This window comes from Grampus griseus, assembly GCF_964374135.1.
Source record: "Grampus griseus genome assembly, chromosome: 8".
Lineage (NCBI taxonomy): Eukaryota > Metazoa > Chordata > Mammalia > Artiodactyla > Delphinidae > Grampus > Grampus griseus.
In genome coordinates this window covers 97,838,759-97,865,699 of record NC_139002.1, presented here as the reverse complement: position 1 = coordinate 97,865,699, position 26,941 = coordinate 97,838,759, and the positions used below count along the sequence as shown (strand labels likewise).

Sequence of the window (26,941 nt, the reverse complement as noted above, 5' to 3'; positions counted from 1 at the left end):
AGCCATTTCTGAAAGATAAGAAGTAGCTCAAGACTGGCCCTGTTGCAGAAAGCTGTTCATTTGCATTGTTGAGCAAAGCAGTGGTTTCCATGGTGGCAGTTCATAAGACACTGACCAGCTTTTCCTGTCCTCACTATTTTAGTTCAAGACCTAGAACTCATGCTGGAGCCAGCCCAGCTCTTCTGTCAATTTTCTTCCACCTTCCTCACTTTGAAATCCAACCAGAACAGAAAAAAGGTGTCCACATTCTTTCACTTCACTTTTCTCATCACTTTGAGTCCGCAGTTTCGTTTTCTGGACCATGTGATGTATTAATAGCATCGTCTTTCCTTGTGTTTTCCAACTCTGGCAATTTCCTGATTACAAATTGCTATTAAAAGGGGTCCCTTCTTTTTTAGTGCTTAACTACCATTAAATAAAGGTGTGACTCTTGGAGGAAAACTTCATAGTTCTTAAATAATTTAGCATAATGTAACTAGTAAGGTTACACCTTTCCAGCCTGTGACAATAAAAGTAGGTACCATTTCTGTTAATAATAGAGTTTATGGCACACGGAGTTTCATATTGACCATTCTTACCAAGTTTATTGCTATGATTTTTGTGATCTAAGAAAGCTCATTTGTTCTACAGAGCCACTCATCAGTGAACACGTTCTAGGTAACAGAATTAACCTAATTTACCTCAACCTAATAATACTTTTATTTTCTACTAGAACACAGTATATATTATAGAAAATTCTAACATTTGTTTTTTTTAATTTTATTTATTTATTTATCTATTTTTGGCTGTGGTGGGTTTTCGTTTCTGTGCAAGGGCTTTAGTTGCGGCGAGCAGGGGCCACTCTTCATCGCGGTGCGCAGGCCTCTCACTGTCGCGGCCTCTCTTGTTGCGGAGCACAGGCTCCAGACGCGCAGGCTCAGTAGTTGTGGCTCACGGGCCTAGTTGCTCCACGGCACTTACATTTCTTTTAATCTTCACAGCTCTTTCCAATTTTGTACCTAAAAACAAAGATAGTCCTGCATTATTTTTTAATATAATCGGCTCATCATTAACCCTAAGCCACAAGAATATACCTTCCTGTGTCTGCACAGAACTCCAACATCAAAAGACATTTATTGTTCAAATGACTTATGCCAGTTTCTAGAGACTAAAAGTAGGTATTTCTTCCAGTAAATGAGGCTTCATGGTTTAAATGAACTTCCATGAAACACACAAGGTCAAATAATGTGGTATAATAAAGAGTATATCTGATCTTTTTCCCCTATTCCTGGCATAGAGATTATAGAACCCTTGTAGTTTCCTGAGTGAAAGAAGTCTTTGTTATGCTAATAAGGTGACTCTTGGCAGGGGGGCCCTTAGATAGCTTCAGGATAGGGCTAGTCCCCAGGAAGACCCACCCTGTGATGGTGAATATAGGGTTAGAACTTTGGGCCAGAAGGACAGGGCAGGGGGCTTGAGATTGAGTTCACTCACAGTCACAGTGGCCAGTGAGTCAATCAACCATGCCTATGTAATCAAGTCCCAGTAAAAACTGGACACCAAGGCTGAATAGAGCTTCCTGGTTGGAGAACACATTAATGTGTTGGGAGGGTGACATGAGGACTCCACAGAGAGACAGCATGGGAGCTCTGTGCTCCCTCCCACACCTCACCTTGTATCTTTTTTTTTAAATAAATATTTGGCTGCGCTGGGTCTTAGTTGTGGTATGTGGAATCCTCATTGCCGCGTTCAGGATCTTTTAGTTGCAGCATGTGGGATCCAGCTCCCTGATCGGGATTGAACCTGGGCCCCCTGCATTGGGAACGCAGAGTCCCAACCACTGGACCACCAGGGAAGTCCCTCACCTTGTGTCCTTTATAATAAAACTGGAATCATAAGTATAGTGCTTTCCTGAGTTCTGTGAATGCTTCTAGAGAATTCAAAAATGTGAGGAGGTCGTGGGAACCCCTGATATTATAGCCAGAAAGAAGTGTGAGTGGCATGGGGACCTCATGTGGAGCTGGCTTCTGTAGTAAGGGCAGTCTTGTGTGGGACTGAGCCCTTAAACCTGATTGTTACCTCCTGGGGCTTATCCCCAGAATTGAATTGATCAAAGTACACCCAGTTGGGAGTGAGACAATAATGACTGTTGACCTAAAAAATATATACTGCCAGTTATTTCTCCAGCAAAGATAGATTTATTCGGAATCATCAGACAATTGCAATCCAGGGTCTTGCAACCAAGGCATGCCATGTGCAAGTCCCCCCAGGGCAAGGGAAGGAGCGAGGAAGGGGGGGGGAGTTGGGAGAGCTATAGTAAACAAAGCACTTGGCTTTTCATTGGCTGAGTCCTTGCTAGGAAAGAAGAGTTTTCTTCCTATTGAGCTCTGCTATCATCCCAGGGCATGAGAGCTCCCAGTCGTAGTCTCCCAAGACTATTTAATTGAGTTTTCCTTTTTTTTTTTTTTTTTTTTACATTTATTTATTTTTGGCTGCGTTGGGTTTTCTCTAGTTGTGGCGAGCGGGGGCTACTCTTCATTGCGGTGAGCCAATTCTTATTGCGGTGGCTTCTCTTGTTGCAGAGCACGGGCTCTAGGCACACGGACTTCAGTAGTTGTGGCATGCAGACTCAGTAGTTGTGGCGCATGGGCTTAGTTGCTCCGCGGCATGTGGGATCTTCCCGGACCAGGGCTCGAACCTGTGTCCCCTGCATTGGCAGGCAGATTCTTCACCACTGCGCCACCAGGGAAGTCTGAGGTTTCAGTTTATTAATTTCTTACATGATAAAATTTAGATGAATTAACACACACAACCCTAAAACTTCATTCTACACTGCTGAAGCTGGGATTTCTGTGGACAGTCTTCCTCTGCAGCATATCTCATGTTGAAGTTCCAAAAGCCAGAGCTTTAATATGGATTAGGAAGGTTGGCTTTTGAAATTAACATCAAATACAGAGTAAAGACATCGCCCACCAGTCGTGATTATAACTAAATATATTTGAAAATGCATGTTTATTTAAATGATTGTTCTTCCCAGGTTTCACTTGTCAAATGTAAGCTCTGATAATTTGATTTTACTAATTCCAGAGCTGTTTAGGTCCCCGGCAATCAAAGAGCAGGCCTAATTTTTCTTTAAAGGGAGTGACTGACCATGTTTACTCACCCTGTGTGGAGACGTAAAAAAAAAAAAAAAGCCAGATAAGTAGTTTAGGTTTTATAGTCTACACAGTTCTCTGTCACATATTCTTTTTTTTAATTGATTACTTATTGAAGTATAATAGATTTACAATGTTGTGTTAATTACCGCTACACAGCAAAGTGATTCAGTTATACATACATACATATATATAAACATACATATACACAATCTTTTTTTTACTCTTTACCATCATGGTTTATCACAGGATTTTTTTTTTTTTTTTTTTTTGGCTGTGTTGGATCTTCGTTGCAGTGCACAGCCTTCCCATTGCAGTGGCTTCTCTTGTTATGGAGCACAGGCTCTAGGTGCAAGGTCTTCAGTAGTTGAAGCACACGGGCTCAGTTGTTGCAGCACGCTGTCCCCAGAGCACACGGGCTTCAGTAGTTGCAGCATGTGGGCTCAGTAGCCGTGGCACATGGGCTTAGCTGCTCCACGGCATGTGGGATCTTCCCGAACCAGGGCTTGGACCCATGTCCCCTGCATTGGCAGGTGGATTCTTAACCACGGCACCACCAGGGCAGTCCTCTGTCAGACATTCTTTTGTTTTGTTTGTTCAACCCTTTAAAAGGTAGGCCTGGGATTTCCCCAGTGGTACAGTGGTTAAGACACCATGCTTCCACTACAGGGGCGTGTGTTCAATCCCTGGTTGGGGGAAGTAAGATCCCACATGCCATGCTGCACAGCCAAAAAAAAATTTTTTTAAATAAATAAATAAAAAGCAGGCGTAATTTAGCCATGATTTGTCCATTCTTGGTTCAGATCCTAATACCTTCTCTGAGGCCAAAAACAGTAAAACATGTCTCTAAAGCCAGTGGTTCTCAACCCTGGCTAAGCATTAAAATAAAGAGCTTTTTAAAATAAAATTGATATGAGCCCTGCACTCTCAGCCCTGATTCAGATTCTTATATTGCTTTAATACCCTCCAGATGGTTCTCTAAACAGCTGGGGTCGAGAACCCTGGCTACAAACATTAAGAGCTACCTCCAAAAATATAAATTTCCCCCAAGGAAAACAGCCTTTCACATTTCTATGCATTGTGGTTTAGCTCATAATCTCACTTGTTTACAGCCAGTTTTATAATAGGATCTGGACTTTCATGTAAACAAAATGCTCATTAGTAGTAATAATAGCTACTATAGAATAATTGCTTATTTTGTTCCTGGCTGCATTACAAAGAGCTTAAAACTATGATGTAATTTAAACTTCACAACAACTCTATGGATACTATCACTAACATTTTACAGTTGCAGAAACAAGTTTAGGGATGTTAAGAAACTTGTGAGAGGGCTTCCCTGGTGGCACAGTGGTTAAGAATCTGCCTGCCAATGCAGGAAGCATGGGTTCGAGCCCTGGTCCAGGAAGATCCCACATGCCGCAGAGCAGCTAAGCCGTGCACCCCAACTACTGAGCCTGTGCTCTAGAACCCAAGAGCCACAACTACTGAGCCCGCACGCCTAGAGCCCATGCTCTGCAACAAGTGAAGCCACCGCAATGAGAAGCCTGCGCACCACAACTAGAGAAAGCCCGTGTGCAGCAACGAAGACCCAACACAGCCAAAAATAAATGAAATAAATGTTTTAAAAAAAGAAACTTGTCATAGCAATCACATCTGGAAGGTGCTGGGGTTGAGTTTTGAATCCAGATGTTTGGCTTCAAAACTCCTATGTACAACTACTGTGTATCAACTACTTCTTTTAATAAATAAATCAAAAAAAGAAAGGAAGAGAGAAAGAAATCATTGGTGACAGCTTCAAAACAGCATATTCTCCCCTGCTTCTAGCTGTTAATTTTTCAGAAGTCTTGGGAGTCTAATCTCAAACCACTCTAATCCAGATATTCCTCCCATAGGTAAGAAAAGGAAAGAACTCTTGCTACTTATTTCTAGTTTGTATATATTCAAGCACTATATTCATTCAAAAACTGAGTGCTTGTGTTCCAGAAAGTGCATTTCAATACTGGGAACAAAACAGACAAGTCACTGCTTTCATGGCTTTTGCACTCAGCAACCAATTTAAGGGTTCATCTATAAATGAAGAATATGATCTATAAATTAGGAATAATGATATCTACCCTATAAAGTTGTGAGAATCAAATGCAATTCTACATATAAAGTCCTTAGACGGTACCTGACACATAGTAAGTCGTCAATAAATGTTACATATTATTAGCATGCTCTAGCAAGAACTGAGTGAGCGCTGGGAATATAAAAATATATACCACTGGGGACCTCCCTGGCTGTCCAGTGGTTAAGTCTCTGAGCTTCCAATGTAGGGGGCGTGGGTTCAATCCCTGGTGGGAGGTGCGGCCAAAAATATACCACTGGATTTCTTAAACTCAATTTAGAAGTGGGAGACGAGTATCAACGGTAAGTCAAGTTGCTAGGGAGGGGCTCAGCATTGAGATAAAAGGTTCAGAGATGTTATGCCTGCAACGGGTCTTGAGGAAGGAAAATAATTTTGCCACACGATGCCGTAGTTTTTCCAACTAGCGTGAAGGAATAAAGGTGAGAGAACCGCTCCGAGTGGCTGGCTCCAGAATGGGACAGGGGAGAGGAGAGTGCTAAAGGAAGATAAATCTATGAAAGCGGCCACGTTGGGAAGGCTCCTGTATCCCATCACAATTTAGGCTCTACCCTCGTATGCACTATGTCGTGATATTTTTCCACTTGATAAGCCACACGATGAGACGTCATCTTTGTGCCCCAAGAAAAACTTCACAAAACCATAAAAGACCTACTATTTTACCTAATGTTCAATGTTATATCCAAAGTAAGCCACAATAATCAGGGCGAAACTTGGGAAAGGGCCTGGAAAGCAGCACAGCTTCCTGGACGACAAACGACAAGAAACACATAGGCAAGAACGGGTACAAAATGGAGGACAAGACGGTAGAGAAAAGACTCCGCAAAAACCGCATGGGTGGAGCCTGACGTAATTGGAAGCAAGTCTAAACTCACATCCTTCCGTACTATTCGCTTGACTCTGACCCTTTTTCCTTGTCCATTGGCTACCGGGTTCTTCAATGTGTCAAAACAGCCAATCGTCTAGCCCCGTGGGTAAAGTCCTCCTTCCCCCCCGGGGGAGGAGCCAGAAGAGTGTACGGGGCCCAAGGCGCTTGCGCGGGCGCACGCTCCGCCGGTTAAAAGCGGATCCTTCTAGGAGGCGGTGTCGCAGTGTATGAATATTGATTACGTAGCGTCGCGCCGAACGCCCGCCCCTCTAGGTTGCCCGACGCTCGCAGCTCGCGTTCGGGCTCGCGATGGGGAAGAAGTCCCGGGCGGTACCCGGCCGTAGGCCTATCCTGCAGCTCTCTCCGCCAGGTCCGCGGAGCAGCACGCCGGGACGGGACCCAGATCCGGAACCCGACACCGAGCCGGACTCGGCGGCGGCGGCGTCGGCGGCGCCCAGCCAGCCAGCCCCGGCGACGCCGACGACAACGACCGCGGTCACTGCCGCCGCGGCTCCGGACGACTCACCTTCAGAAGGTAAGCGTGCGCGAGGGGCCGCGGCGCCTAGGTGGGGCGTCCGAAACTCGAGCTCGGGGCTCGCGGCCTAGGCCTCTCGGGCGAGTCCTAGGAGGAAGAGAAACCCGGGCGGGCGGCGTCCGCATCCGAGGCCTGTTGCGTGCGGCCTGCGGTGAGGACGACTGTGAGCCCAAAGCTGCGGAAGGGGCGGCGGAGCCGTGTGCGCCCGGCCGGAGCCGACCCAGAGGCGCCATCTCTGGTGCAGGGATTGGCCCAGGCGCCCAGTCTGCTCAACGTCTTTTCTTGGCTTTGAATAACTTACGGGGTAAATGTGAGAGTATGCGTTTCCGCGTCCTAGGTTTGGTGACCGTGGAACCTGCCGTTTCCTACACGGCATCGGCTTTTCCTTTTCGTTTTTGTTGAAATTGAGAGAGACCCTTTAGAAGTGAGCATACCATTTTTATTATGCCAGCTAAAATGTAAGTAACCCCTAGTTGGCAGGTTTCCCAAAAATCCCTGGAGAGGTGGTGTTTGTGGGTTCCCAAGTACTTGTGTTTATCCCTAGAATGGTACTTGGGTTAAGAATAACCGGACTGGGCTATACTGCAGGGGCCAGACGCCGGAAAAGCCCCGACCATTTCAGGTTTAAAAAACAAAAAAAAATCACGTTGGGTGGCTCTTGCGAAAAAAATGCTCTAGTTGTGCTTTTCGTAAAAGCCTTCTGGTAGCCTGGAGAAGATTTATTCTGTGTGTGTGTTTTAACTTTGGATTATTTCAGATGTAATTTTTATATACGGTGTTTAAATTCTTAATGTTAAAGCCACTAGGCAGATGGAAGATTCTAGTTATACTGGTTTTCTTTATTTGGGTTAGTGATGAGTTACAGCTACCCTGTTTTTAAATTGATGAAATCTAGACTTGAGAAGTCACAGATTGTTTTGTCACCTGTATAGTTTTTTCTGTGTTCCGTCGTCTGACTGTAGTTTTCTTTTGTTTGCTTTTTTAAATTCAGATGAACAGGAGGTGGTGGTGGAGGTTCCTAGAGTTCAGAATCCTCCCAAACCAGTCATGACCACCAGGCCCACTGCCGTTAAAGCAACAGGTATAGTTTTTTTTTTTCATCTTTTCTACATTAGGATCAAACCGTGTTTGTATATAGTGTTTTGATGAATGTTTCAGTGTTGCTAATTTATATTCCTCCCATAAAATGGAAATTTTAAATCTTTGTGAGGGCTTGTTGGTATATATACTTTAACCAATGTAAAAGAAATTTTATTTATTTATTTATTTATGGCTGCGTTGGGTCTTCATTGCTGCGCACGGGCTTTCTCTAGCTGCAGGGAGCGGGGGCTCCTCTTCGTTGTGGTGCACAGGCCTCTCACTGCGGTGCCTTCTCTTGTTGCGGAGCACGGGCTCTAGGCACGCGGGCTTCGGTAGTTGTGGTGCGTGGGCTCTAGAGCGCAGGCTCAGTAGTTGTGGCACACGGGCTTAGTTGCTCTGCGGCATGTGGGATCTTCCCAGACCGGGACTGAAACCCATGTCCCCTGCATTGGCAGGCGGATTCTTAACCGCTGCGACACCAGGGAAGTCCCTTAACCAATGTAAAATTTGCTGTTCCCTTTTCTCTGTACCCAAATTACTTTGTACTACTTTTTCTACTGATGCTTTTGTAACTAGTTTTCTAGCTCCCCATTATCTTGGCATTCTTTAGGGACACCAACAGTGTCTTTTCATTGTGTTATTTCTCTAACACACAGCTTTGATTGGTACCTAGCAAATGTTTGTGCAGCTGAAAATTGCTCTTATTGATTATTTTTTAAGCATGAAGGAATATTTGCAGTGATGGTTTTGTAGACAAACCTGGGTTCAAATCACCACTCTAGCATTCATACTAAAACCTCAGGACATCATTTATCTGTAAAATAGATCTTACAGCCCTAAGTTATTTTGATGATTAAATTGAACAATATATATAAGTTTCTAACACAGCAAGTGCCAAGAATGTTAGTTTTCTCTACTCTTTATGTATCTTGAAAGATTAAAATATGTTTTGATACTAAATATTCTATAATTGGTAGTAATTTTATTCTTCTGAATTTGCAGGACTTTTTGTACCATGTGACACCTGAAATAATAGATGCTTGTTCCCCCCTACCCCGTATTTGCCACTTAAAAAAAAAGTATGGGTTGGAAAAGGTAAAACTACATTGTGAGAGAAATTCCAGAACTAGGAAATAGCATTTTGTATTTGTAAACTACATATATTATTTCATTTGGGTCTTCTAAGGATTATGTGCAATGGATAGAATTTAAATGTTCTACGAGAAATTTCCTTGGTTGCAGTGTCAGTCAGCACTTCAGACCTTTATGTGCCTTGTGAACAGAACTGTTTTCATTCTGTTCAGCTTCATACTGCGGCGTAAGAATATATCAGCTTTACACTCCATCCCTCCCCACTGCCGTTGGCAACCACAGGTCTGTTCTCTATGTCAGTGAGTCTGTTTCTGTTTCGTAGGTAGGTTCATTTGTGTCATATTTTGGATTCCACATATAGGTGATATCATGTAGTGTTTGTCTCTTTCTGACTTGCTTCACTTAGTATGATGGTCTCTAGTTCCGTCCATGTTGCTGCAAATGGCATTATTTCTTTTTTTTCTTTTTTTTTTTTTTTTTATTGCGGTGCGCGGGCCCCTCACCGCTGCGGCTTTTCCCGTCGCGGAGCACAGGCTCCGGGCGCACAGGCCTGGCGGCCATGGCTCATGGGCCCAGCCGCTCTGTGGCATGCGGCATCCTCCTGGACCGGGGCGCGAACCTGCGTCCCCTGCATCGGCGGGCGGACCCTCTACCACTGCGCCACCAGGGAAGCCCCTTTTTTTTTTTAAAATAGCTGAGTGGTATTGCATTGTATATATGTGCCACATTTTCTTTATCCATTCTTCTGTCAGTGGACATTTAGGTTTTTCAGATATTCTGTTTCTTCTTGACTCAGTTTTGGTTATTTGCATCTTTCTAGGAATTTGTCTATTTTAACAAAGTTGTCTATTTGTTGCTATAATTAGTTCAGAATATTCTCTCATAATCTGTAAGGTCAGTTATGAAGTCCATTCTTTCATTTCTGGCTTTGGTAATTTGTGTCTTGTCTCTTATTTTTTTTGGTTAATATAGCTAAGTTTTGTCAATTTTGTTGGCCTTTTCCTAGCATCAAATTTGGTTTCGTTGATTATCTCTATTAATTTTTTTGTGTCATTGATTTCTGCTTTTAATATTTATCATTTCTTTCCTTCTATTTGCTTTATAATTGTTTGCTCATTTTTTTCTAGTTTCCTATGGTGAACGCTTGAGTTGTTGGGTTGAGATACCTCTTTTCTTTTTTGACTTAAGGCAATAAATTCTCCTCTAAGCAAAAAAAAAAGAAAAAAAAGAATATATCAGCTTTATTCATTTCTTACTTACTAGTTGGTATACGCATAGGAAAAAGTTTAACGAAAACAAAAGGGAAGCAATTTTCCATTATTATTTGCATGGCTTTGTGAAACTGTAGATACTCAAGAATTGATATATATATGTATATATTTTTTAAATTAATTTATTTTATTTATTTTTGGCTGCGTTGGGTCTTCTTTGCTGTACCCGGGCTTTCTGTAGTTGTGGCGAGCGGGGGCTACTCTTTGTTGCAGTACACGGGCTTCTCATTGCAGTGGCTTCTCTCCTGATGCATGGGCTCTAGAGCGCAGGCTCAGTAGTTGTGGCGTACGGGCTTAGTTGCTCCACGGCACGTGGGATCTTCCCGGACCAGGGATTGAACCCGTGTTCCCTGCATTGGCAGATGGATTCTTAACCACTGCGCCACCAGGGAAGTCCCTTGATATATTTTTTTAAAGATAATTTTAGTTAAAGAATTTACTTTTATCACTATAAACATGCTGAATTTCTTTGCACAAAAATGAAATTTAAATGAAATTTTAAGTTATTAAAATATGCTTTTATAATATAGTAGAGAAGCATATGTAGTATTTTTATGCTAACAGATATTATGGTAAATGCATTTGAAATTATCTAAGGGAAAATTTAGAATAAGTTCTGTTAAATTAGGCCAACAGACTACCATGATAGTCAACAGTATTTAAGCATCTTCTAGAAAAGGGTATTTAATGTGGTTCCATAGATGAGTGTCAGACATCTGTGAATCCCCTGAAATTGCACACTCAAGTGTGTCTTCCTGAGAGAAGGTCCACAGCTTTTATCATTTTGATTGTTAATAGCTTTCTGTGACCAAAAGAGTTAAAAATCACTGTTCAGTGTTATGAGGAAATAGTTTCTAAGGGGCATAAGGCACAGTTACTGTTTGAAGCTTATCAGGAAAGTAAAGTATATATCTAAGAAATAAATAATTTACTGCCCGATATCATTAGTTAATTTGCAAATTGTGTGGCACCATCCATTAGAGGTAAGCATATTGAGGTTTGAGGAGTCAGTACTCCTCAAAAAAGACTGCTAAGGACTGGCTCTGAAGATTGGCCTTGTTTCCTCTGGCTTCATTTAGCAGCAGCTTCTCAGTAGTAGTCTAGAAGCCTGGTCCTGTGAAGCTTTTGGCTTTCTAAGATTATGCAATTTTGTATAGTATTGTGAGATTTTTTTTTTTAGTGTTATTCTAAATGCATGCCTGTTTTTATTAATGTATAGAATAAATTTTCAGAGATGTAATTAGAACTTGTTTCATGACTTGATTTTATCTTTTATTCCTTTAGAGTTACCTTTTGTCCCCTTAACATCATTTTATGTAATCCCATAATGGTCTGATTAATCATAAAGTGATATTGCATCTGGCACTGTGCTGGAATTTGCTTTTCCTGTCCCCTGTTTGAGCGCATTTGAGTTGTTTACAGTTTTTGGTTATTTAAATGAGGCTCTTAAAAGCTTTGTGCAAAACAATTTTTGTAATTATTTCTTAGGGTTATATTCTCAGAGATGAGATTATCTAGCTATAAGAAACTTTGAGAGTTTTGTAGTTCTTGGTATATGTTACCAGATTGTTCTTAAATATTGTATCAGTTTATGGTGTCGCTAACAGTATTAAGTATGTGTCTTTCCCCCAAATGCTGCGTTTAATCGTTTTCATTTACTTTGCTATTTAATTGTCATTATGTTATCAGGAGTTTGGAAGAGGTTTTAAGTGTGTAATATGAAAAGCTCTGAGTTGAAGAGAAAAAGACTAGGTGGAGCCTTGGCTAAACCTTTTTTTAAAAAATAAATTTATTTATTTTATTTATTTATTTTTGGCTGCATTGGGTCTTCGTTGCTGCCCGCTGTCTTTCTCTAGTTGCGGGGAGCGGGGGGCTATGCTTTGTTGCGGTGCGCTGGCTTCTGACTGCGGTGGCTTCTCTTGTTGCAGAGCACGGGCTCTAGGCGCACAGGCCCAGTAGTTGTGGCACACGGGCTTAGTTGCTCTGCGGCGTGTGGGATCTTCCCGGACCAGGGTTTGAACCCGGGTCCCCTGCATTGGCAGGCGGATTCTTAACCACTGCGCCACCAGGGAAGCCCTTGGCTAAACCTATTGCCCTAGAGACCCACTCTGAGCCTGGGGAATTACCCCTGCTTGGGAATTTTGTAGTCAAAATTCCACACGGCTCACCTGGTTGGAACCTTTTACCAAAAGATACAGAATTAAAGAACTAAGGCCAGTGATTATTGTCTCTCAACTAAGAAGTGTGTTTATATAAAAATATAAATTTCCCATCCTCCGCCTTCCCTGAAAAACCCATCAGTGCTAAATACTAAAATGCAGATTTTTTCTGTACAGAAATGTCTTATGTAGTTCTATCTTTATCTCTTGTTCAGAAAATGTGGAAAATTGACTGGTATGACCCCACCCCCAAAATGAGATATAATATATTTGGTAACTGGAAAATGGAGATACTGTGAAATATCCATTTAAGAATCTTCCTAATCAGTTTAAAATAATATTTTGGAAATTGATAGTGTAACAACTTAGCTATATACTAAAAAAATAATGAAGGTGAAATTTATGTGGCTAAAACAATGAATGTGAACTTTTGTATGATAAATGAAGCAATTTGTGTTCATGTTTAGGTGAATCCATGAATTTGTTTACAGAATTATGACAGAGAAAACTAGGTTTTACCTCCTGATAAATCTGTTCAGTTACCAAGGCACTGGAAAATTTAGTCTTATTAATAGCTGCATAGTCTAGCTAGACTTAAATATTTCATAAACCTATTATAATAAAATGATATATGAAGAGGGTATATATGCTCACTTAATTGTAACATTAGAGTAGCCATAGGTGATACAAAAGGAAATGGCATAAGCATTGATCAACTAGTAAAAAAGTGTATAATTTCAGTTTTTTTTTAAGAAGGAAATTGCATTGCAGCATCACAGAGGCCATACCTAATACCATTTGAGTGGGAATTTTGGTTTTAGCTGGGTTTTTGTTTAGCTGGGTATTTGTTGCTAACCTAGCATGTTAGGTTCTGTTTTAATTTGTCACTTCTTTTTTGAGGAAAAAAAATCATTGAAAAAGAGCTTTGTTTTTCACTTTGAAAATCTCCTTGTTTCATTTACTAAACCCTAATTGGTTTACTTGTTTGAGATGGACACGTAAAACAACAAATTCTAAAATCAGGATATACTATGTGTTATTTTGACAGAGGGAGTATGAGGTTGAATAATTGAGCATATATTTTGAAAAGGATGTCAAGTTGCTATGCAGATTGATTTTATTAGCTCTAAGTGCATAGTCAGTTTGTACCTCTTTTTGGTAGTTCATTGAAGACTTTTTTGAGGTTCTACAAGTAAACTAAATGGCTAAAGAATCATATTTTCTCTTGGATACTTCCTAGGACTTTTTGACATTGTTATAAACGTTGCTTACCTTTTTGTTTCCAGGAGGTCTGTGCTTACTTGGTGCATATGCTGACAGTGATGATGAAGAGAGTGATGTTTCAGAAAAACCAGCACAGTCTAAGGAAGCAAATGGAAACCAGTCAGCTGATATTGATAGTACATTGGCCAACTTCCTAGCGGTTAGTGGTGTTTTTGTTTGGGTTTTTAGTTATTGAACACTTTGGGATCGGAATTTCAAGTGGTTAGCCTACTTGTCAATCTATGTCTGTCTCTCCTTTTTTTTTAGTCTCTCCCCATCTCCTCTTTTTGTGACAGTTGTAATGAGCAAAATGGGGAAGAGGAGGGTTTTTTTTGTTTTGTTTTGTTTTTTCAGTATGCGGGCCTCTCACTGTTGTGGCCTCTCCCGTTGCTCCGGACACGCAGGCTCAGCGGCCATGGCTCACGGGCCCAGCCACTCCGCAGCATGTGGGACCTTCCCGGACCGGGGCGCGAACCCGTGTCCCCTGCATCGCCAGGCGGACTCTCAACCACTGCGCCACCAGGGAAGCCCAAGAGGAGGGTTTTGACTTGGAAAGCTGAGACTTAAGCTTCTCAAGTCAAAACCCTGTGTGTGTGGGATTTTTTTTTTTTTAAAGTGATGGCCATTTTTCTGGTTTAATGTGATTAATGAGTTTGTCACTATTTTCATTCTAAAGGAGATTGATGCTATAACAGCTCCTCAGCCTGTAGCTCCTGTAGGAGCTTCTGCTCCACCTCCAACTCCACCTCGGCCAGAGCCAAAGGAATCAACATCTGCCCTTTCTTCCACTACCCCAAATGGGACAGACTCAACCCAGACTGCAGCGTGGCAGTATGATACTCAGTGTTCACTGGCAGGAGGTAAACTTGATCCTTTGAGTTTTAAAGAAATCTAAAGTGTAGTTCTTAAAGGTGTTCTAGGCATTGAGGTTCCCAAAGGTGAAAGCCTGTGTGCTTTAGCCCCAGACTTTAGAATTCTGGTTTCTTAAATACAGTATTTAGAAAATGAAAACGGCTAGGGTATATTTTTTTCTACTGAAAGATAATTGTTTGCCTTTTAACCAGTAGCAGATTATGCTCGGTAAATAATAAAAGCCATTATTTTAAAAAGTATTTTGGGATTCAGAATACATTTTTCAACTATCAAACTGCTTTTTTAAACCATGTTTGCAAAGATGACTGAGGAGGGGGGAGTGGCCCCCCCAGGGAACATTTGACAGTGTTTGAATTTCTGGCTGTCAGTCACAGCAGAGGGTGGTAGTGGGTGGTGAGAGGAGGGTTTACTGCATCGACTGGGGAGAGGCAAGGATGCTGGTGAACACTACATCGGACTGCCTCCACAACAGAGAAGTGCCCTGCCCAGTTGTTAACAGTGCTGTGTTAGGTTGTTATAGCTTTAGAGTTGACTTGAGATAGAAGGTCAGAGTTGTGTGGGAATATGTGCTTCTTAAAATTTGTTTCATTTTCTTCTAGTTGGAATTGAGATGGGAGATTGGCAGGAGGTCTGGGATGAGAACACAGGATGCTATTATTATTGGAACACACAAACAAATGAAGTGACTTGGGAATTACCCCAGTATCTTGCCACCCAGGTGCAGGGATTACAACATTACCAGCCCAGGTAAGAATAGACTTGAAAAAAAAGTTACTAGAAGGAAATCAGAGTCTTATCTTTTGCTGATAATATTTGCCTTCTGTTTCTCTTGCTAAGTATATTTTTTTTAGTTCCGTAACAGGTGCTGAAGCTAGTTTTGTGGTAAATACAGACATGTATACTAAGGAGAAAAATATTTCAGTCTCCAGTAGTAAAAGTGCACCAGTCATAACCAAGCGAGAAGTTAAAAAGGTCAGTGTTACAACTTACCTCATCTGCTTATTTTCACATCTAAAGAACTTGAATGTTACTCTGTCACAGGTATATAAGCCTTCTGTTAATATTTTACAGCATAGATGTGAAACAGTATACATTTTGTTTCTTAAAGTTTTACATAATCTGTGTCTGTTTATTATATGGCATTTATAGCAGTTACCCAGTTCAGTGGTGCTTTTGGAGCTTTAGGGTGCAATAGAGGCTCCTTGAGTCATTGTGAAGGACATGGGAGCAGCCAAGCAGGCAACGCTTCGGGTCCCCTTCTCTGCTTCAGAATAGTTGTATTTTGGGATTCCACCTTTTTTTTTTTTAATATAAAGATTGGCTACCTTAAAAACTGCTACTAATAAAACTTGACCATTTTTGTAATCTCATCAGTAAGAAAAGTAAGTTGTACTCTACAGAGAGAATGTGTTGAATTTTAATTTATCTTGAATTTTTGAACGATGACGGAGTTGTATCAAAAAATGCTTTTACAGGGCTTCCCTGGTGGCGCAGTGGTTGAGAGTCCGCCTGCCGATGCAGGGGACACGGACGGGTTCGTGCCCCGGTCCGGTAAGATCCCACATGCCGTGGAGCGGCTGGGCCCGTGAGCCATGGCCGCTGAGCCTGCGTGTCCGGAGCCTGTGCCCTGCAATGGGAGAGGCCACAACAGTGAGAGGCCCGCGTACCGCAAAAAAAAAAAATGCTTTTACAGAATAAGTTCACCTTTACACCTGTAAGAGGGAGGTAGAATAAATATCCCAGTGGAGGAGGTAGACACTTTAAATGAAATCACACATTTCATTTTAGAAATATTTCACTTTCCTCTGAATCACCTTCACAGCATATTTAAGTTATCTCATCATACAGAAGAGGAAGGTGAAGATTTATCCAGTCATGTGTTGAACTGGCAAGATTCTGATCTTATTTAAATCTGCCTCTGTTTCTTACTAGTCTGCCTTTTGATGTACAGAGAATAGAAGAAAAGATATGTTTGAATCCCACCCAGAACTGTAATACTGCCTTCCTAAAGTAGCAGTGTTTCCATTATACATGTGTAAAGAAAATGGTACAAACATGTACACTAATCTGATGGGAGTCAGTGGTTTTTAAGAATATCCAGTGACTGAAAATTATGGTCGTTTTTATTTTTATTTTTATTTATTTATTTATTTATTTTTGTGGTGCGCGGGCCTCTCACTGTTGTGGCCTCTCGCGTTGCGGAGCACAGGCTCCGGACGTGCAGGCTCAGCGGCCATGGCTCACGGGCCCAGCCGCTCCGCAGCATGTGGGATCTTCCCGGACCGGGGCACGAACCCATGTCCCCTGCATCGGCAGGCGGACTCTCAACCACTGCACCACCAGGGAAGCCCTATGGTCGTTTTTAACACGAACAATTAAATGTACTGTATATTTAGGTGAGATTTCTTTGAAAGTTAAGCAAAATTATTTTATTCTTTATAGGAAGTGAATGAAGGAATTCAAGCTCTCTCAAATAATGAGGAGGAGAAGAAAGGGGTGGCAGCATCACTGCTTGCTCCTTTATTGCCTGAGGGAATAAAAGAGGAAGAAGAGAGATGGAGAAGAAAAGTAATTTGTAAAGAAGTAGAGCCAGTTTCAGAAGAGAAAGAAACAAGTACAACAGAAGAAGCAACAATAGTAAAGCCACAAGAAAGTCTATTGGACGGTGTGGAAGACCCTACTCAGGAGGATATTTGCAGTGTTGTTCAGTCTGGAGAAAGTGAAGAGGAAGAAGAACAAGATACCCTGGAGCTGGAGCTGGTTTTGGAAAGGAAAAAAGTAAGTGTTTGAAGTTCTGTTAGATGTATTTTCTTCCTTCGGAACTGTCATACTCTGGGATTGCTGTGCTCAATTTACAGCCATCGTTGGGATTTTGTTTTTCTTATCCTTTCACCTAGATATGCTTATGTAATAAAAACTTGAACTATGGAGTTGTAGTTCTTTTGGTCCCTGATGATGCTTTTGGTAGTTGACAACCAATAAAGACTAACGTTGTTATGATTTAAGGATAGATACAGTAAGTAATGTATATCTTTGGTTTAGCTTCTTAACAAACAAACATTGCGAATTCTTGTGATAATTTGGTTTTTAACCCAACAGTTAAAGTACAAGTTGACTTGCAATGATCACCTGTGGTATTGTGTGTATAGTTAAGTGGACCTTATGGGAATTCCCTAGCAGTCCAGTGGTTAGGACTTGGCGCTTTCACTGCCTGGACCTGGGTTCCATCCCTGGTCAGGGAACTGAAATTCCACAGACTTCTATGCGGCCAAAAAAAAAAAAAGGAAAAAGAAAAGTGGGCCTTGTGGGAAGATAACAGGAGAGTTTAAGAGGAACCCATTATTTCATGTGCTTTCCTTCTAAGATAAATGGTCCACAGGAAACTTTCTGATTGAGAAGTTGATTTTTACTTATTTTCTGCCCTGATTTTTCTTGGAACAGTTTTATCTACCGCTGCCTTGAGTATATACGAAGCAAAGTCTTAACAGGTGTTATAGCAGTAAATCACTTTGAAGCTTCCCGCTTTTGAAAAATTTGAAGCTATAGAGAGGGACCAGCGAAAGTTGAGCTTTATCCTTTGTGTACATGTATTAGAAAATTTGTTCATGGATCTTTAGAACCTATACCCTTTAAATCAGTATTTGTTAACTGTAATCATGAGTAAACATTTATTGAGTAACAGTAGAATTTGGAGCATAATGATCAATCCTGATGTAAAAATGTATTAAAAAATACTTATTGTCCTCAAAGGATTTAAATTCCAAAAACACATGGCTGTCATTCTTGCTACTCACACAGATAAATGTTGGTAAACAGTTAATTCCTGTTCGTCGTAGGCAGAGCTGCGAGCCTTGGAGGAAGGAGATGGTAGTGTGTCAGGGTCTAGTCCGTGTTCTGATATCAGCCAGCCAGCATCTCAAGATGGAATGCGTAGACTTATGTCTAAAAGAGGAAAATGGAAGATGTTTGTTCGAGCTACCAGTCCAGAATCTACCAGCCGGAGTTCTAGCAAAACTGGACGAGAGACTCCAGAAAATGGAGAAAGTGGTAATTTGTGCTTTAATTAAACTTGAGAGTTGAAAGATGTAGAGGAGAAATCCCTCTTACCCTTTTCTGTTTTCTCTTCAGCAAATAGAAGGATATAGCACTTTTACCCTTTTAGGAAATGCGGGGAAGGAAACTTCTGCCTTTTCCTGCTCCACCTCTGGTGGAGCAGTAAGAAATTGAGAGGCTAGAATCCATCGGGCTGTGTATTCACTACTGATTCGGAATAACTTCTCCCTCAAAAACAAAAAAATGAGATTGGGTCTCTCCCTCCCTTTTCTTTTTATCACTCACTACAGTAATTGTCATGATAATCTGCATAAAGACCGTGGATTCTCTTTACCTCTCTATTACCAGTTGGTAAACACGGCAGGCAAGGCCCACCTCTGGCAAACCCAGCCTCATTTTCCCTCTCTGTGTACAAGTTGTCCAGCCTTTGGTTGGGTGTGTAGATAGTCTGGTACTGTCATGAGGACCCAAGTCATCTTCAGGGTAATATAGAGGAGAACCTGCTGCATTTTTGCAGTCTGTTACCAGAACTAACTAATTTTAATCACCAAACCTTAGTTGAGTGTACCAAGCAGAAGGTACCTTATAGGTTACAGTTTAAAAATAACAAGTAAACAAAAACACAGGTAATAAATAAATGCAAACATCCTTGAATTTTTCTTTCCAATCAACCATATAGAAGAATATGAAGTAGAATTCTAAAGGTGCCCCTCCCCCCTTCGTCTTTTCACTGTTTTCATGCCCTACCCTGAGGTCCGTTTTCTTTATTTTTTTATCTACATATATTCTTCTAGACCTTTTCCTCTTTTTTTAATATACGTTGGTGGTTTTGTGTGTGTGTGTGTGTAATGTGCATATGTAAATTTTACCATAGGTGAGATTAACCATATGGATTGTTAGACATACTTTTTTGTTTAACAAGGTCTTGAAAATTGTTTTTAACTACTGAGTAGTATAGATGTCTTCATTTAACTCTTTCCCCATTGATGGACATTTGTGTCCTTGTTTCACTCTTAGAAGTAATATTACATTCATTTTATCCCAAAAAAGTATAAATATTAGCCATTCAAATATCCATCAAAAGAGTAGTGGATAAATTGTGATGTATTCTTCCAATTGAATACTAAGCAGCAGTAAAAAATGAATGATCCATTGCTATATGCAGTAACATGGATTAATGTCAGGAACAATAATGTTGAATTTAAAAAGCCACAGAAGAATGCATATGTTAGTGCTCCATGTATATAAGTTGAAAAATAAGCAGAAATATTGTGCTTAAAGATCTATCCATGATGAAAGTAGAGGCATTTACCAACACCATCAGGGTGTGTCTGGTGTGAACATGTTGGGGGAGAGGCACAGGGAGCTTCGAGGTGTTATTAATAGTCTTCTGTTAAGCTGGGTTGTAGTTACTTGAGTGCTCATGTTGTTTTTTAAATATATTATACTCATTAGTTAATGATACTATGCAATTAAAATAATGCTGTAGTAAACATCTTGGTACATCTATCTTTATGCAGATTTTAGTACCATTATAGTATAGATTCCCAGTGGTATATTGCTAGGTCAAGGGGTATATGCATTTTCATTTGATAGATCCTGCCTAACTGCCCTCCAAAATAATCAAGTCTTAGAGCTCTAGCAGTGCTTAAAATTGTTAAATTCTTAAACCTGCCATCAACTGTAAGATGTCTAATATACCAATGAACTATAAACTAGTAAGTGAGAGAGTAGAAAGATTTGGTTTTAGACAACATGAAAATGCAGAAGAAATATTAATGATCAAATAAAAAGAACAAGGCCATTGTATGAAAAGATTACGTACTTAATACAAAATTTTAGGCTAATGAAAGCTGTTGAGAGTGATATTAAAGTCACATTTCTTCTCTAGATCAAATATTAACCAGCGTTAAGAAAAGGTACTCAAATTTGTTTTTTTGTTTGTTTTTAGTCTGTGATCCTCCAGAGAGATGGATTTACATTGTATATGTTTGGTAAGCAGGTGTTAAGCAAACATAACAAAGAGTTCATATCTTTTAGTCCATTTAAGTATGTGGTAAACCTACCTATTCTTTTTTGGAGATTCCCACTACCAGCAGACAGCACCAACCAGAAGAGTAGGTAGGTCCAATAAAGGCTGTCTACAGGTGTTAACCAGTTCAGGAAGGGAGTTATTTGGTAGTTTAATATGCTGCTCTGGTCTTGAAAGCCTTTTTTTTAAAAATAAATTTATTTGTTTTTATTTTTCGGCTGCGTTGGGTCTTCATTGCTGCGCGTGGGCTTTCTTTAATTGCGGTGCACGGGCTTCTCATTGCAGTGGCTTCTCTTGTTGCGGAGCACGGGCTATAGGCACGTGGGCTTCAGTAGTTGTGGCACATGGGCTCAGTAGTTGTGGCTCGCGGGCTCTAGAGGGCAGGCTCAGTAGTTGCGGCGCACAGGCTTAGTTGTTCCGCAGCATGTGGGATCTTCGCGGACCAGGGCTTGAACCCGTGTCCCCTGCGTTGGCAGGAGGATTCTTAACCACTGCACCACCAGGGAAGCCCTGAAAGCCTTTTTATCAAAACCCATTTGATAAAGAACCGTTAGATATTCTAGCTTTTGTAAATAATTGAAGCCATGATTTTCTGGAAGAGAAGATTAGAAAAGATTAATAGATGAAGGAGGAAGGGAAGGCAGAAACTTCTTGGTAATGTGGTAAAACAAAGTAAATCATGTATATAGACACATTTTAAGAAAGGTGATTATAGGGGCTTCCCTGATGGTGCAGTGGTTAAGAATCTGCCTGCCAATGCAGGGGACGCAGGTTCGAGCCCTGCTCCGGGAAGATCCCACATGCCGTGGAACAACTAAGCCCGTGCACCCCAACTGCTGAGCCTGCGTGCTGCCACTACAGAAGCCCGCAGTCCTAGAGCTCGTGCTCCACAACAAGAGAGGCCACCGCAATGAGAAGCCTGCACACCACAATGAAGAGTGGCACCCGCTCGCCACAATTAGAGAAAGCCCGTGTGCAGCAATGAAGACCCAATGCAGCCAAAAATAAATAAATAAAATAAATTTATTTTAAAAAAAAGAAAGGTGATTATAAAGGATTAAATTTTTTGGCTCTTTAGAGACAGTAGGTTGATAAGTCACTAGGGCTTCCTTAACATGTAAGGAGAAAACAGGCAAAGGAGAGCACTAATAACTTTCAGATATTTGCTACGGGGTAAGAAAATGTATTTGGGGCTCTATTAGTATTGGTCCTTTTTTTTTAATTTTATTTTTTTTATTGAAGTATAGTTGATTTACAATGTGCCAATCTGTCCTGTACAGCTAAGTGACTCATTTATACACATATAGACATCCTTTTTTTTATACTTTTTCATTATGGTTTATCAGAGGATATTGAATATCGTTCCCTGTGCTATAGAGTAGGACCTCGTTGTTTACAGTCCTTTTGATTTAATTTCACATATGTTCTTTTTTAGCAATTGGTGCTGAAAATTCAGAAAAAGTAGATGAAAATTCAGACAAAGAGATGGAAGTAGAAGAATCTCCAGAACAGATTAAAGTACAAGCAGCACCTAAAGCAGAAGAAGAGCAGGACTTGAAAGTACGCACATCACGTAATGCAGTTGGACGGATAAGTAGTTTTAAATTGGCGAAGCATTTTAAATAGGCCAACTACTTTCTTTTAGCAAGTAGTAAAAAGTAATCTTTACTATCTCCAAATATAAATCATTTATTTGGTTAGGTGAAAAGGTTATATTTAAGGCTGAAATAAGGAGCTATGAGACTGACTTGATGTAGAGAAATTATCTAAAAATAAGTTCTAAATGCTTAATTACTTATAAGTAAGTCTCCATTGGAAAGCAGTAGCTTATCAACTATAGGCTTCTCTAGTTTGGAAGTACTAAAGAGACTCAAGTTACAAATTTAATTCCTGCATGAACTACTTGTCCTTACACAAAGGCATATTTGTTTCCAATTTCATTTCTGTTGCTAATGTCATGAGAAGAATTGGACCAAGTAAGTGTGTGGCTCTTAAAGTGTGATCTGTTGGAAAAACCACTTAGCATATTCTTTTGACTTGAAAGAGTTTGTCCACTCACCAGTTAGTGTACAGCCGTGTAGATGGGACTGGGAGAATTAATTTTGTTCAGTGTGGGGCTAGTGTAAGCAATTAGTAATGGATAAATGATGGCTTGGACAATATTGGGGGTTATGTCATGTAGGACCTATTTTCAACTTCCATATCGTATTAGAGTAGATAGTGCGTCTAATTTCTCTTGACCTTGTCTCATTATTTAACACTTTGTTTTGTGAATTATTTTACTGTAAATTAGGGTTTTATCTTGTACATAACTAGTTGCGGTATGTGAGAAAGGCTGTTTATAGGCAGACCCATTTTTCTAGTATCTGCAACAATAAATGAAAGATTTTACATAATAAAATTTTGCTGACTCTGTTTTTATTTTTCCTTTTTTTTCTTTCCTGCATTACAGTTTCAGATTGGAGAACTGGCAAATACCCTGACAAGTAAATTTGAATTCTTAGGCATTAATAGGCAGTCCATCTCCAACTTTCATGTGCTGCTTTTACAGACTGAGGTAATTTAGCCATTTTTAGTATAAATAGTCAGTGTTTGAATGAAATGCTGTGTGTGTGAGGAATCTGTCTTATTTATGTTTCAATCCTAAATTTAAATTTTTAATCTTGATGTATATTTGAACCACCAACCCAGGAAATAAAACTATGTATTAGCCAAAGCAAAACATAATTATGGAAATAAATACTGAGAGTTTGTGTATGATGATGATACTTAACCCCCTTGAATTGGCATATATTCTGTTTTTCTAAGAAATTAAAATTCTGTTCATAGTGATGATGAGACCACATAATGTTGAAAGTACTTTATAAGTGTTAAAGCATTATAGACTTTTTTGGCGGGGCACGGGCAGGGGTGGCACTCAGCTTTTGGGATCTTAGTTCCCCCACCAGGGATCACACCCGGGCCCACGGCAGTGAAAGCGAGGAGTCCTAACCACTGGGTCGCCAGGGAATTCCCTACAGGTCTACTTAAAAAGAGAAGTTCTGGATCCTATTTGTAACCTGTGTACTTTACAATAAATAGGATTAGGTAAGGAATTCCTGTAGGAAGCTCAGTGATTTCCTTGAGAACTAAACCTTTCATTTTGATTAATAACATTACTTAATTGAATGAACTATCCACCCAAAAAATAAAGTTACTGGGGAACCATCTTAATATAGTCCAAAGGGAAAAACAAAACTACTGCTACTCATTTTCACAGATGTTGGAGATTTGACAGTACTGGGGTCCAGTCTCATTTTTGAGAACTCTGAAGAGCAAACAAGATTTTTAGGCTGGGATTTCTTTTCCCGTTTGGTCTAGTCTGCTGCCAGAGTATACATCATGGACCAGAAGACTTAAGTTCCTTTTACCTCTGCCTCCTGACATAATAATAAGTCTTTAACTTACTGCTTTTTTATTTTAGACACGGATTGCAGACTGGCGGGAAGGGGCTCTTAATGGAAACTACCTTAAACGAAAACTTCAGGATGCAGCAGAACAACTAAAACAGTATGAAATAAACGCCACTCCTAAAGGCTGGTCCTGCCACTGGGACAGGTACGCACTCTTCTCCCCTTTTCACCTTTCACCTTTGACATCTCAGACTTGATTTGTGATCACCACCACCTGACGACCTGACAGCCTGTCTGGAGACTGAGAGCAGCTGCGTTAGCGGTGCTGGGCAGGCAGAGCACCCCGAGCACTTGCAGAGTTTGGGCCAGCCACACGTTGGAGAAACAAAAAGCAATGTCTAAAGTGTTCCATGTAACGGATTTTTTCCCAAGATTGGACAAAGCTGGTTTTTACTCCAGAGTGTTGTTGCACGGAGTAGGGCGGGCTTGGGGGTTAAGCGCATGCGAGAGCTCTGTGCGCTTTACAGGACCTCTGGAAGCAACTACTCCTGATTAACCTCGGTGAAGTTAAGGAAAGCTTCGTGGCTGAAGATGTGAATGAAGAACAAGATTACTATCTTCTGCCAGCAGGTCAGATGAAAACATTTCTTTTTATATTTGGCTTTTCTTGATTTTTTTTTCGTTATTTGAAATCTTTGCTCTTTTATTTTTCAGCTCCCAGATCCTCTCCCTCTCTTTAGCTTTCACTGTGTTTGGTATCAAGAGTATGAAATGTGAATTCCACGGTTCAAGAGGGGAAGAGTCACCTTTCGCAAACTTCGTTCTCTTCTTTGGAAGGGAAATTAGTGTTCTAGGAGATTGAGTCCCTTTGCTAATGAAACTTGAAACCCTGTTAAGCATTGGCAAAAAAAAAAAAAAAAAAAAAAAAAAGATGTGAGAGGTGTTTTTCTAAGTCATCTGTTGGAGTGAGAGGGCTCAGGGCTGTATTCACAGAGCTGCTGGCAGTGCAAATAGCTTTGAATTATCCTTGGTTCTCCATCCTCAATTGTCAAAGCTCTTTGTTGCCTTTGTGAATAGCAGTCCATTAAGAAGAGGTTCGTCCCTGTGAGAGCAGACTGCTGTCCTGGGACAGGACCAAATGGAAGTGTCTTTGTAGGAGAATGGGTCTTAAAACATGTGTTTTCTTTCTTGTAATTTAGGGATCATAGACGATATTTCTATGTAAACGAACAGTCGGGCGAGTCTCAGTGGGAGTTCCCAGATGGTGAGGAGGAAGAGGAAGAAAGCCAAGCACAAGAAAGTAGAGACGAGACTCTTCCTAAACAGACCTTGAAAGACAAAACTGGCACTGACTCAAATTCTACAGACTCTTCCGAGAATTCCACAGGTGGGACAATTTACCCTATATTAATTGGAGAGAAATTATTTTAGAGGAAAAAAAAGACTTGCATTAACATGTAAAAGAAAATAATTTGAATCATAATCACATAAATTTCTAACTAAAAAATAATGGCTTGCCCTAAGGAAAAGAAAAAAAGAATGCAGGGCTTATATTGAAGAAAATTAAGGTAGTGACTAGTTGGAAGTAAGCATAGTATTGATACCAGCCAGACTCTGCTAAAAAGTAAAATTATGAGCCGGTGTATTTTGATTTTAAAAGATTGTCCTATAACTATTCTGTCATGCCACAGACGAAGCTGTGGATTTCCAATAACAGGAATTCTAATTAATGCTAAGGAACCAGTTATTTAAATTGTCGATATTTATGTGGAGTAATAAGAGATTTGTTCTGCCTTTCTGTAGAGCACTTAGTCTGCTGACTTTGCAACCTCATTTTTACACTTCACTAATCTCGTAGGAAGTATGGTTGTTACAAACCAAAATGATCTGAATAAATGCTGTGAAGCTAGGACCATACTTGTTTCAGAGAAGCAAAATAATTGATCATTGCAAATCATCAATATTCTCGTATAAAACAATTAAGATGGCTCAATCCAGTTAAAGTACTCTTAGGGAACTTCAGTTTGGTTACGTAATTTTTTTTTTTGCGGTGTGCGGGCCTCTCACTGTTGCGGCCTCTCCCGTTGCGGAGCACAGGCTCCAGACGCTCAGGCTCAGCGGCCATGGCTCACGGCCCAGCCGCTCCGCGGCATATGGGATCCCCCCGGATGGGGTTACGAACCCGCGTCCCCTGCATCGGCAGGCGGACCCTCAACCACTGTGCCACCAGGGAAGCCCTGGTTATATAAATTTAAAAAAGAAAAAAAAGGCTTTCACATTTCACAGTTTTTCATTTACTCTGAGAATCTGAAGAACCATTGCTTGATTTCCTTATTATGGAAGAAGATACACTGTTTTTTTCCCTCGAAGTCCCATCTTTCTTGGAATGACAAAAATAAGTGGCTAATGAAGCATAGTCAAGACTGTGATGAACAAACAGCCTTTCAATCTGAAAAACTGGTAGATGTTTGTTTAAATGATAGCATGTGAAGGTAAGAGTGTTGTGGAATGATTTCTAAAGTCATAAACCTTTGTGAACTATATTCAATATTTTGTAATAACCTATAATGGAAAAAATCTGAAAAGTATATATATGTATAACTGAATCACTTTGCTGTATGCCTGAAACATTGTAAATCAAACTACAAGTTTTTTTTAATTAAAAAATAAAGTCACAAACCTTTGAGGATAAAAAGATAGTTTTTGGTAAGATGGGAGTGAAGAGCTGAATTCTTACGTCCTCTGCTAATCAAAAATAATATTTTGTATTCTACTGGCTCCCTAATCCCAGTAGAAAAGTTCTGATTGTGTACCAAATAAAAATGGTCATGTACCAATGATTTTGTTAACTTCTTAAATAGCCTAAGAATCATTATCAGGTCACTCAAAATAGGCACCTATGACTGCAGATAATTTTAGAACATAGCAAAAAAGTGGTTTTCTACTTCATATTTCAGGAAGAAAAACTCTTAAGTTACAGGATGTACCATTGTCATGAAGAGATTTTCTTTAGATTACTTTCTCATTCTTTGGGTAGTGAATAGTAGATACGTCTAGTAACTTG

General features: G+C 40.4%; 1 protein-coding gene across 8 annotated transcripts in view; it reads left to right on the top strand.

The window, feature by feature from the left end:
* Nucleotides 1–6,390: 6,390 nt before the first annotated feature.
* FNBP4 (formin binding protein 4) overlaps nucleotides 6,391–26,941 on the top strand; it is a 38,207-nt gene continuing 17,656 nt past the window's right edge. The window contains exons 1-13 of one of the 8 annotated variants that reach the window (XR_014297046.1): nucleotides 6,402–6,662; nucleotides 7,654–7,743; nucleotides 13,551–13,687; nucleotides 14,204–14,387; nucleotides 15,000–15,147; nucleotides 15,252–15,372; nucleotides 16,843–17,178; nucleotides 18,237–18,447; nucleotides 21,921–22,045; nucleotides 22,938–23,042; nucleotides 23,949–24,082; nucleotides 24,405–24,507; nucleotides 25,077–25,201. Coding sequence is in view for 4 of the 8 variants with exons in the window: in XM_082659174.1 (XP_082515300.1) it covers nucleotides 6,437–6,662; nucleotides 7,654–7,743; nucleotides 13,551–13,687; nucleotides 14,204–14,387; nucleotides 15,000–15,147; nucleotides 15,252–15,372; nucleotides 16,843–17,178; nucleotides 18,237–18,447; nucleotides 21,921–22,045; nucleotides 22,938–23,042; nucleotides 23,949–24,082; nucleotides 25,077–25,264 (2,005 nt within the window). In the remaining 4 variants the exon portion in view is untranslated. Of the gene's footprint in view, nucleotides 6,663–7,653; nucleotides 7,744–13,550; nucleotides 13,688–14,203; nucleotides 14,388–14,999; nucleotides 15,148–15,251; nucleotides 15,373–16,842; nucleotides 17,179–18,236; nucleotides 18,448–21,920; nucleotides 22,046–22,937; nucleotides 23,043–23,948; nucleotides 26,370–26,941 lie in introns of those variants that run through there. The other 7 variants (XM_082659174.1, XR_014297044.1, XR_014297045.1 and 4 more) reach the window with 7 other exon arrangements.